General features: G+C 39.5%; 1 protein-coding gene across 1 annotated transcript; it reads left to right on the top strand.

Annotated features, from left to right (window-relative positions):
* Positions 1–1,896: 1,896 nt before the first annotated feature.
* On the top strand, positions 1,897–12,922 carry MAP3K19 (mitogen-activated protein kinase kinase kinase 19; the record flags this gene model as incomplete). The annotated part of the gene is given in 18 exon segments (XM_082284829.1): positions 1,897–1,936; positions 2,428–2,512; positions 3,320–3,552; positions 4,169–4,212; positions 6,319–6,642; positions 6,646–6,982; positions 6,985–7,952; positions 7,956–8,090; positions 8,094–8,102; positions 8,106–8,180; positions 8,182–8,662; positions 8,665–8,717; positions 10,849–10,998; positions 11,210–11,479; positions 11,483–11,491; positions 11,495–11,636; positions 11,639–11,882; positions 12,856–12,922. Coding segments are annotated over 18 exon segments (3,666 nt in total).

Raw genomic sequence — 12,922 nt, 5'->3', positions numbered from 1 at the left:
CGCACAGCCCAGCTCCCTCCTCCCCGGGCTCCCTGCCCCGCATCCCTCCTTCCCGGCTGGCTGCAGCCCCTCACGGAGACGCTCACGGGCGCAGTCGCTTCAAAACGGCGCGAAGCTGAGGCGCGGGCTGCTCCCACAGATTCTCCGGCTCCATCAGGATCAGCCGAGACGGGCTCCCTCAGATGTACGAGTAACACAGCCCTTGTCAGCCAGCCGGGGGCTGAGGTCTCCCCCAGGACTGGTGTCCCGCCTAATCCAAAGCCTTCCCCCTCGCTTGTATCACGCGGGGGACGGCGACAAATCCCTCTGGCATCCAGCAAAGCAGCTCCCTTAAACACCCTTTTAACTCAGCTTGAGTCCCACTCTACCTCTATCCCGTCTCGTCCTTTAGCACACTCTATTACTTAAAAGAGAAGAGGAAATAGCCTTAAAATCTGTGGCTAGAAAGGAGATTACAAATACTCGTGAGAGCGTTGAAATGAGGGAACTGAGTGCGAAGTTAAAATGACGTGGAAACATATTAGCTACTAAAAGTATAAATGGAGGCAAACAGAAGATAGAAATAGGGTTTGGTTTGTGTGCTGAGAGAACTTGCGATTGGAGTTTAAAGTGCTGCCGTTTAGCTCGGCTGTGTTTGTTTTCAAAGGTCACTGCTGCTCTTTGAATTAAACTCCTGCAAACCAAATTCCCCCCGGGGTGAGGGAGTTATCTGGGCGACATCGTGTAAACTCAACAGCCCCGCGTACCCGGAGCTGCCTGCAGAGGCGACTGCCTCTGGAATGACTTCAGTGTGCTCCGCACTCTGGGAAACAGCCGAAAATAAAATCAAAGTGTGTGTAATTGCTGTCGAATTCCTCGCTGCCCAGCAAAGGAAGGTAGCTGCGAGCAGTAAATGCTCTGTAACTTCCCTTTGGGTTGCTGTGCCTCTTTCACTCTTCGCTGCTGAAGAACCAGGTTAAGATTTATTTATGCCTTTTTACAGAGCAGCGCCTGTTACTATTTTGAAGGGGTTTTTTGTGTATCCAAAAAAAAATGGAAAGTTTGTAGAAGTTCACCATCTGACTCTTAACAGGCGAACCTAATGGGATAACATTGTAATGGATTATCTGGCCTTTAGCATGAGACATCGAGAGAGCTGGCTGCTATAGCTACTTCTATAGCTAATTCCACTGTCTTAATTTGTATTCTTGTCACTTGAAAAATTGAAGTTCACTATGTTTTTCAGGAGGACTCCCAAATAGATCAAAACTATTAACTGGGATTAATTTTCTTTTAAGAATTAGCTTTCTGGAATTTCAAAACTCGCAATCCTTTGACTTAACCCTCTCATGTTTCTTCTTTATGAGTCTGCACTTTGGAATTGTTCTGTGTTTTTTATGCCACTGTCATCTTACGGTATTGCTAGAGTTGGAGTTTAATCTTGGAAAAGAGGGTTAATGTTTTTTATAATTATGAAGCAGCTCCCAGCACACTCACCACAGCCGAGAACAGGACTGACTGTAAGCAAGGGTCAGCATTACCCACACACAGCTGTACTGACCAGGAGGGTGACAGCCAGCTCCTTTCCCATAGTTATTGCTGATTAGTCATGGGAAAGATACGTTTAAATCTTCTAATTAAGAGTAAAACCCTTTCAAGTCAAATTCAACATAGCATATGTTGTGGTTTTAGCTCTAAAAACGTTCTGAACTCTTTGGTTCTGTGCATTCACAGGAAAGGACATTAGATACTAAATCACAGTACTTTTAATAATTTTAAGTACTTCAAAAATGTTTTTGTCTTACTTTTGTGTCTTAAATAATGAACTATAAATTAATGTGTTGTATACATGAATTGGAAATCAACTAACAAAATATTCTTTTCAGGTTTCTGGGCCTTAATACTTTTAAGGACAGTATGTCTGACAACCAACAAAATAAGAGGAGAAACAAAAAAGGCAGTCTAACCCAAAACTTATGTGTTTAAAGTGTAAAATGCAGATCTGAAGCTGGAAAAACTACAGTAACAACTTGAAATCTGGCTATTTGTCAAAACCTAGCAACCATAACAAAATACGAAATCGAATTCAGAGTTACTTTCCACCTTTGTAAAGGCCTGAGATTTGTTTTGGTTTCACATTTTTAAATGCTCTACTTCTGTAGTGCTTCTGTCAATATTTGTCTTCTATTTCTCTTCCCCTGAGATTTGTTTTTAGATATTCTTTGTTTTTATAGTGCATTGAATTAATAAACTTACCAAAGAAATAAAAAGAATTCAAGAAATTTTAAAAATTAGTCAAGTGTAACTTGCTCGTGTTTCTTTTCCTGATAGTTATTCCCGGTACTTCTTTATAATAATATTTTAATGCCGCAAAATAACTGCATTTGCAATGTGTTCCTGGTCACTGAATTAAACTGCTTTTATGCAAATATTGATGTATTGCTGCAGGTTGTGGAAGTGTTGTTGCTTTTCAGAATGCAGACAATATAATGGGAGAAATTCATCAGTCAGACAAAGCTCTAGGAAAAACCAGGTAAGAAGTATCAGTATTTAATTTGCACTTGGATATGCACAAATGGGAACAAAGAAGGTAGTGGTCTGAATAAGAAAAATATTTCCTTAGACAATATGTTCTAGACAATACATACAGCTCTATGTGTTGTGCAGTGTTTATCTCTTCCCAATGTCAATTATTGGCCACTGCTGGCGGCAGGATACTTCATTAGGTGAATAAATTATTTGGTACAATAAAAAAAATATGGTATATGGTTATTTGACTTATTAAACCCAGACAATTATCTTGCATACACCTTTAAGATTGACTTAGACTGTACTTTTGTACCTCTTTTCTGTCACAGTATTTATCTTTTCCATGTTTCTCATTCTTCAGAAAACAGGTGGCAGAAATCTGAGGCTTGTCCACACAGCCTCTGTTTTTTCAGGCAGGCCATAGCTTATTCTGTAAGTAGCAAAGGCACATCGGATCTTCAGAATTCTTCTGACACACTCTCCTGATGATTCATAAAGCTACACACTGGAAGCAATCAATTCTTGTCAAAAAGGGGAAGGTGAACGATTTGTTTTCCCATTCCTGTTGTTGCTTGGTTAACGTTTTTTGTCATTTGTTCTCACGTGTAGTCAATCTCTGCATTGAAGTCAGATATTTCCAGGGAGGGTGAGGGAGTCACAACTTCACAGATAAATAAAGGAAAGATACTTTGGCATTCTGGGATCTTACAAACCTCTTGGTCACATTATTCACCAGTCATATGATTGTTTGCACTGGCTCCTTCCAGTTATTTTTGCTCTCTATTTTGGGTTTTCTTGTTTTGCCTTTTAGCCAAATAGCATCAACATCCAGGGCATGGCCAGACCAACAAGTGGCATGTTTTCCAAGTAAAAATCAGATAGCATTACCCAGGAGACATCACACTTCTTTACCTTTCTTCTCAAAGAAAGAGAACATGGGATGTGTCTTTGACTTCAGCTTTCTGCTACAGACCTCATGCCCAGAGTCTAACATTTCAACATCATTTATGGAGTTAGATACCTTCCAGATAATAAAAGCACAAAGTAAGTTTAAATTTAAAAGTCACAAATTTTATATGAAGTTATATATTGGTTATCATGTTAGAGGGCAAAGTCTTAGAAGTCCTTTTCCTTTAAAGTTGCCTTTATGTCTTTTGCCTTTTTCACAGAGACTTCAGCCATGTCAATCCTCTTTTTTAATTATATGTTTGTATGTGTGTTGGCAGAATGAAAGAGATAAAGAGAAGCAATGACAAACCATTCCTGGTACTCTGTGTTATGAAACTGAGCCCACAAATGTGGAGTGTAATTCTCTGTTCCTGGAGTGATGACATCTCTTGCACTTTCTCCCTCATACTGGCAATACTGTAGTTAGCAAACATCTACAATTGAAAAGTATTTCTTTAGATTATCAGTGTCAAAATATTTTACAATGACAGTATTTTATAATTTTCTATAGAAAATGGAATCGTGAAGTTCAGTATCATAATTAAATTTCAACCTACAACTTTTTTCTGCTCTGCAGATCTATAGTACAGTCATGCAACCACAGACAGATCCTCGATCCCCTGAACACTACAATTTGAAATTAATTTATAAATGTGAATTGTAGTCTGTTTAAGAACATCAAATTAATATTTCATTTGTTTTGATTTTTAAGGGTTAAATGTAACAATGCTAAAAACCAGGAACAAGAGATCTGAGGTAAGAGGACATTATGTATAAAATGATCACTGACAAAAGTATTATATCCTTTCAAAATCTTAAAAATAGAAATACAGAAGTGGTGGAGGTAGTTTGCTTAGTCTCAGGTGGGTTTTTTTAAAGAATGTGAAGTATTTTTACATTTATTTCATATTTTACATTTATTTGTGTGTCAGCAAATCTTCAGATGTATATCTACAATTTGCCACTAAGATGTTACATCAGGGATTTTTGGAGAGAAAAGTTCAAAAATGTATAAAACCCTTTAAAATAGAAATATATAAATTAATTAAAATGTGCATCCTATATGTTAAACAAATTAGATGTCTAGTTTTGCCAAAAACCCCAACACTTCTTTTAAATGGTAATTTAAAATTGAAGCTGAATTCTAAAATAGTTTTGATATTAGATGATTGATGAAATTTACTGTGTTATCAAATAAAAAATAATCTCTTAGGATTAAACATATTTGACACGAGATTTTGTGTAAAGTGTAAATAGGATTAGACCAAACTTTTGTACTTTGAAACAAGCTCACAATTTTACATCTCAATGCTTCACAGCATTTCAAATATACTGTATTTAGAAAAAAGAGAATTTGGCCTTTATGTATTTTAATTAATAGCATTTTGTACAAAAGACTCAACTCATTGAATCAGATGTAAACTTTAGTGACCGCATCACAGAATACAACTGTTCACAGGAAAAAAATGAAGTACAGAAGTAGGAGCAAGAGTTCTGACAAAGGATTACAAAAAGGGTTATGGAAAAAAAACATTTCAAATGGAGGAAAATATTTAAGAAAAATAATTTAGCTGACCTCAGTGTGGTTTTTATACAGCTTCATTTTCATGTCTTGGGCTCTGGTGGTTTCTGGAGGTGTATCCTTTGGGATAAACTGAGCATTCATATTAATGCCATGGAGGCTAGACAAAGCCTTCAGAACTGTGAATTTTAAACCAACACATTGCTTTTCCTGGCATGTTCAAACCTCGATTTGCCCTTGGAATGCAAACAAAAATTTCCTGCAGGTTGCAAACTGATGTTGAATATAGACATGCAAATGAGCACTCAGACTGTGTGATTATTTCTATTGCATTTCTATTTCTATTGCATTCATTTGCATAAAAATATTCATTTCCTGTAAAATAAAGAACAGAAATACTTTTGTCAGAAAATTATTCTCACTGTTCATCTGAATAGTCAAAACAAAGTATTCAGTTTTCTCTGATCTGTACTTCTTCATATGGACGTGGTACCTTTCAACTAATGTGATGGGAAGAGAAGGAAGAAGGGAGGAATAATAAAACACATCCCTGACCCAACAGATTTCTGTGTCAGCTGCCTTTGGTTTTATCCATTTCACTTCACTGAAACTCGAGTGCAGACTGTGCTGTCTTCCAATGTACCTAAAACTGAGCTAAATCTGTGGTCATTTAGCATGGTTTATAGATCTATATGTTTAGATTTAATATAATGTATCCTAAAGTCTATAAATAATTTGTTAGAATTGTTTTCTCCAGGGATGCAGTGGCATTTTGTTATAATGGTCTAGTTTTCCTTTTGAAAAATTGCTTACATGAGTTCTAGTTCCATTGGGAATATAATTAATGGTGTCAGCACACATTGAGGGTTACATAAAAAGACTTTAAATGCCAGCATTAGAGTGGTGCTATTGTTCAGGGAGAGCGTGCATTGTGAATGAGAATCTCCAGCACATGAAGGCACTGACTTTGAATTCCTGTAGCAAACATGTGAAGTGCCATAAGACAGAGTTAATAACTGACAAGAGGATTTGTATATGTGGACAAAACTGGTTTTAAATCATGGAGAATGACTTGTGCCTTAAAGCAAAAGGCCCCACTTTCTGTACTACAAAATACTTAGAAATAGTTCTGGATGTGAGAAAATTAATGTAATTACTGTGAGAAAAATCATGTGTTTTCTCAGGAGTTTGACATTACACTTCATAATAGATTTAATATAGGAATATATAAAAGAATAATAGTTTTCTATTTTTTTTTCTTAGTCTACTTGGTTCTTATTGATTCGATTTTACCTGTATCTGTGGTGTAGCACATTATTGTTTTTTTATGGAAATTACAGTTTCATTTGCCACCACTGACATGTCAGCCTGTAAGAACAATTCATCTTGCTCCTCTAGAAGATGATATTGTCAATGAAAGCAGCAACATCAGAAATATTTTAAATATTATGAACTCTATTCCTCAGCCTGTAAAACCAGTTACTAAATTTTATCAGTATCAGTTAGACAACCTATTAAAAAGGCACGGTGAAAAGTCATCAAAATTGATCATGGCCACAATTTCTGATACACTCATGCCAGTGAAAGACCTGTACTACTTTAGCATGAGCAACTGTGGTAAGTACCCCAACAAGAACAAGGAAGAAATCCAAAGCCATTTAAAATAGAGGGAAGCTGATGTAGCAATCCACACTGAGAATAAGGACCTGGTGAAATTCTGGTGGTCAGTGGTTTGTGAGAACATCGATCTTCTGACCCAAGCCAGGTTCTGTGATGAGAGTCATCCCCAGCTGAGCTCAAGGAATGCGCTGGTGAACTGTGGCATATTTACAGCTCAGACAACATTTACAGTGTCAAGCAACAGCGATGCCTCAAGAGCTGGCAAAAAACAAAACAGAGCAGAGAATTGCTGTAGCACTGGTCTGGAAAAAGGAAATGCTACAGAGAGGATACTGGATTATAAACCACATGAAGATGCTGAGAGTGCCAACTTTGTGCTTTACAATCATACCAAGGCTTAGAAGATAATTCAGTAATTCCCAGAGTAGAAGTTAAAGATCCCTCTGGAAAACAGTCAGAAAATCAAGTCTGTATCTCTGAATCTGAAAAAGAAAAAGAAGCAATGTCAGAAGCAACTTCAGAAGACCAAAACAAGCTTGTAGCTGTTGTTCATGTTACAGTTTCTGAACAAGAGCCAGCCAGGGAACCACACACTGCTGAACAACCTGCCACAAAAAAGGGTGGTGTCTGTACCCTGCCTCCTCATATTACTCAGAGCCTCAATGTTCTTGCTCACAAAGAAAATGACAAAAATAAAATAAAGATGAATAGGAATAAATATTCATCAAAATCTAAAATTAATAACAAGGTTAAAGTATCTGAAGACTTAATTGCTTCTGATGAGGCTACCACAAAATATAATGCCAAGAGTCAGATTTTTCCATCTTTGGAACGGACAAAAGTGAAAGCTGAGACTTCCATGAAGTGTCATAAAAAAACCACTCAAGGAGACAAAGGCCATGTTGCTCAGAGTGCTCAGAAAATTAAAAAGCAAAGTTGCTCCTGCAGTTGCAAAAATTCAGCTGTCTTAAAGAAACATGTTACTCCACTTTGTCTGCCACGTGCACCCTCTGCTTCAGATTTTGTAGATCTGAAATACACTGACATGTTCAAAATAATAAATTCAGATGACCAAGGCCCAGGTATTTACAAAATGTTTGGAACTCCTGTCCATTCCCGCATGTGTGACCTTGATCAACACGAGGGCAGGTTTTATAAAGGTGTTTATTCTGCTCCGTCAGGGAGATGCACCTGTAGATCTGCCTGCAGTAAAGGGGGAGAGAGCAGCAGAGTCAGAAACACACAAAAGAAAACACATTCCAAGCCAAAGAAGACCATACCTGGCACTAAACAAAAGCAGAAAGGCTTAATCACAATGGACAGAAGGACCAAGTTGAGTGACAGCAACACAGAGTGAGATAATGTAACAACTTCTGGCTTGGATTTTCAAACAAATGCCTTGAGTAGCACAACATTGTTTCACGGAGACACGGATCATCAGCTCACATTTTTAGAAGAGCTTTCGCAGACAACTAAGCAAAACGAAATTTTTTAAAGTTCAAACTGATCAACTATTAAAGAAGTTTCTTCAGAGCAGTCATTAGACAACCAGGATAAATCCAGCCATCAGAGAGCTGCTGCCTTGCAGCCATTATCTCCTTCAGTTCAGTGATAAAGACTGCAGAGGATGTGTTGCTCCAAGTGGCAGTCTGGTACCAGCAGAACAGAACATCTGTGTGTGCCAGTGCAGGGGGGATATGGATGGTGGCAAACGCCTGGAATCAGACCAGGACTCCAAGTCTGTCAATAAATGTGAATTGCCCTTTTCAGATAGACTGGAATGCCAATCCCCCATAAAAATACTAGATCACAGTTGGGCAAACACACCTCTAAACAGTGGTTTGGTAAATGAATTGACTCAATCTTTAGTGATTTGGACAAAAAGTGCCAAAAGCCCCAGTTTCCAGACAAGTCAAAACATTTTCTCCTGGTCAGATACTAGGGATGTGACTGATGAGTTGCTTTGTTGTCTGGCCAAAGAATTGCTAATGCTTGAAGAAAAAGACATCGACTCTTCAGGACCAAAACATACGTGTCCTAAAATGCAAAACACACAGAGTGAAGAATGGAAAATACGAGGAATGGAGATGGAGCAATAATAAATAGTGCTCTAGAGAAGGTAAAAGTAATTTCTTCTTGTAACTTGCCTTTGAGTTGTGCTTCACACAAGTTTGGATGAAAGATGGGAAATACGTGCTTATTAAAGAGATTTATCAAGTCTCTTTCCCTTGGGCCAGCTGCCCACTGATTCTTCCAGTGTTCTGTTGAATATATCTGTGTTAGAGGCTGCAAGCCAGAAGGTACTAAGGCATGACAAGAATAGCGGTCAAAGCTTATATGAATTGAGAAATTGTAGTGAATAAAGGGAATAGGCTATTTTAATTGAAGAGTTTGTATAAAAAGGTTTCAGGTAAGGCAAGAGCTGGAGATCTGGACAGCTAGGGGATATGACAAGACACTACAATTAGTCCCTGTCTATCTAAAAGGGGCAATTATTTTCAATCTCTGAGTGCAACCAGATACTTTTATAGGTATGAACTACAAGTATTGGTTTATCAGACTTACCCTGTTTAATTAATGCTTAATCAAAACTTGGAGCTCAGAAGGCTCACATTTTGGCCCCCAAGTCAGCTAAATGCCCTCACATACTAAGGTCTTTCTCTACCAGAACTGCTTCTCCTTGGTCCTGTTAGCTCTGTGTCTATTTAAATTACAAATCTATAATGAAATTTCTTTCACTATGTATTGATACACTCCCTTGTGCTTCTGCAGACAGAGGTGCCAATTACAGCTCCATTATCACTTTCCCAAGGGAGATCCACGGCAAGATGGGGTAATTATTGCCATCTTTCTGAAGCAGTCTCTTCTTCCTGGGAAGTCATGGCCCTGTTATTTTCATCAGACCTGTGTTACATGTGTTACTTAGAGCATGATGATAGCCTTATTCACACTTCAGCTTAGCAAACTGTACCTATGAGACCAAAAAAATGATTACATCCTGCTCTTTTAAGTGCCCCTTCTGTCCTGGTGTCTATGGAAGAAGATGTCATGCTGTAATCTTCTGGTTATGCACTGTTGTGATGTATACTTGAAAATATTTATACATTTTTACCTACTGTATCAGTTGTATCAATGACCAGGGAAATATATATATATATATATATAAATCTATAAGGCAAAGCCATGTCAGGAAAAATTACTCCAGAGAAGCGGCACTCTTGGATCATTTGGGTTTTCTCAGCGCATTAACCGCCAGTTCCCTCTTAAGAGTCACCTTGGTATCACCAGGCTCAGATGTTCTAGTCCACTCCTTTTCCAGGAATGTGAAGAACCACCCCCCGTCCTTCCCAAACTGTCACCCGAACTGCAGACATTCTACACCATTACATTACAGAACCTCGGCAAAGCTTTTCTAACATTAAGGAACATGAAAAAAAACCAACATCACAATCCATTCCTAACGATGATGGAACATGCAAAAAGCCAACATCACGATACCGTTCAGAACAGACGGATCAGCGGTGATGCGGCCCGCCCGCGGAGGGGTCCATGCGCGGGCGGAGTGATCCGCCAGGAGGGACTATTTGTGATGAGGTCCTGCCCGCGGAGGGATTATCGGTGATACGGCCCGCCCGCGGAGTGATCCGCCAGCCGGGACTATTTGTGATGCGGTCCTGCCCGCGGAGGGATCACCGGTGATGCGTCCCCGCATGCGCACTCAGCGCCGCACCCCCACCCATCTGCGCACGCGCACCTGCCAAAACGCGCTTCACTCTACAATTTGAAAGAAAGTTAAAGAAAAGGGACAGTTTCATCAAAGTTTAAGAAAATCACGACACAGCAGCAAAAAGGCCGCTACGGCCGGCTGCTCCGGCAGAGAGACAAAGGCGCACCTTTACAGCCCAAAGATCGCCTTTAACAGCGAGCTCCCCCCGCCAGCTCACAATCCCAGCCCGCATTCCCGGGCAGGGCTTCTTTCGGACCGGGGCTGCATTTCCATCCCCCGCTCTGCGAGTCACCAGGTGTGTTAGGAGCGAGCCCATCCCGCTCCCTGAGACACAAGGGCTTGCTCCAGGACACTGCTCCTCGTCCTCTGTTCCAGCCACTCTGCTCTCCCCAAAACACCATTTCCTCGGAGCTCCTCTGAAACTGCATCTCAATGGAGACCGAGGAGAAGATGTAAGGTCCTAATGAAGTTTGTCTTTTCCTCTCTACTTTCTCGCTACTCTGACCATCATCTTTTCCAGCAGAGTTTCAGTAAAGCCTTTTTGGCTTCAAATGATGAAAGTGGTCTTCTAAACTTTGATGAATCTACTAAATTACCAGGAAGCAGTTTAGGTAACAAAGATCCTATTATGCTGACAAGAGGAGAAGTTTTTGGAAAGGGAGCCTATGGCGCCGTAAGTTAATGTCTGAATGTGTTAAGAGATGTGCTGGTTGTCATTGAGCTACACCTTATCTAAAAAATCACTGTTGTCTTAACAAATGGTTAAATATTTTGCATTATACAGTGAGACATGAAACAATACAAACACAAGGACACTATTTAAAATAAGTAAATACTCAAGTTTTATCTCGTGTCCTGCTTAATAAGTGCTGGTTTCACTGTAGGTGTACTGTGGTCTGACAAGCCAGGGGCAGTTAATAGCTGTAAAACAGGTGGTTTTGGATACATCAGATCAACTCACTACAGAAAAGGAGTATCAGAAGTTCCATGAGGAAGTTGATCTTTTGAAGACATTGAAGCATGTCAATATTGTAACTTATGTAGGAACTTGCCTGGAAGACAACGTTTTAAGCATTTTCATGGAGTTTATTCCTGGTGGCTCCATTTCCAGTATTCTGAATCGCTTCGGTCCGTTCCCAGAAGTTGTCCTGTGTTAATACACCAAGTAAATTCTACAAGGGGTTGCATATTTACATGACAGCTGTGTGGTCCACAGCGACCTCAAAGGCAATAACGTGATGCTCATGCCCAACGGGGTGATAAAGCTGATTGACTTTGGCTGTGCCAGGCGCCTCAGTGGCACCCGCAGCGAGCTGTGCATGGCACTCCCTACTGGAGGGCTCCAGAGGTAATAAATGAGTCTGGCTATGGCAGGAAATCAGACATCTGGAGTGTTGGCTGCACCGTGTTTGAGACGGCAACAGGCAAACCACCACTGGCTTCCATGGACAGGGTGGCAGCCATGCTCTACATCGGGGCCCACAGGGGGCTGATGCCTGCCCTGCCCGAGCACTTCTCCAGTGCTGCAGTGGAGTTTGTGCATGCCTGCTTAACCAGGTATGGAGGCTTTGAACTGGAGAATGAAAGGAAAAATGCTGGTAGTCTGTATTCTAGAGATGGTCCATGGGAGCTTAGCTTATGGTACATATGACTTTATTGTAAATGCATAGGCTTTTCAGCACTTCAGGAAAGCCTTGAGATAAAAGTATATATAAAAGAGCTTTATTCTCTATAAAGCTATAAAAAAGCCCTCACAGATTCTCTTTTTGTAGGCCTTATGCTCATAATTTACTTTCACTGTAATTTTCATGCAGAAACATGGTACCATTGAGTTTTGAACATAATGTTGGATAAATTTCTTTGCTGTACTTTGCTGTTCCAGTATTGTTTGAGTTTGGCCTATGTCAGACAAGTGTTAAGGACAGTATTCTAAATGGAAGAGCTTTCACTTAGTTCTTGTCTTCTGCAGTGGAAAAATCTATTATCACTGCCAGGATATACAGGACATACATATTTATTTGAAACATAATACTTATTAGAAACATGAAGTTCTCCCTATAAAACCCCAAACCACTAGCATACATCCATTATAACAATGATTTTTGTGGTTTTTGTTTTGTTTTAAACAAAGCCATGGGCTCCTTAAAACGCATGACATTGTCTGGAGGTGACAGAACAACCTGATTGACAGAGGCTTGAACAGATAATTATCACCCTTCTTAAATACATTTTTGGTGCACCTGAAATAGCCAAATTAGCAAAATTATTCAAAGATTTGCAAGGAATTTAGGAGAGTAAGTCATGGTTTCTTTAATAATAAAATATTTCAGTTTTATAATTCATAAATTCCAACAGTCTTTTCCCTTCAAGCCTCCCTTCCTTTTGATCAGCTTTGCCAAAAAACCCCAAAAATTAGTAGTGAATGGACAAATGATAATAATGAAAGGCTAATTTTGCAATTAGATTTTGCAATTTCATCACAGACATAGATATTTGTTTTATGTACTGATCTGTGAAACCTTCAATGCAGAGATCAACACGAACGGCCTTCTGCTCTGCAGTTGCTGGACCATCCCTTTGTGAAAGGAAGACAGTGA

The sequence above is a fragment of the Coloeus monedula genome (assembly GCF_965178545.1).
Source record: "Coloeus monedula genome assembly, chromosome: 7".
NCBI classification, from domain to species: domain Eukaryota; kingdom Metazoa; phylum Chordata; class Aves; order Passeriformes; family Corvidae; genus Coloeus; species Coloeus monedula.
Note: the sequence above shows the minus strand (reverse complement) of the source record. Positions and strands in the feature narration are given on the sequence as shown.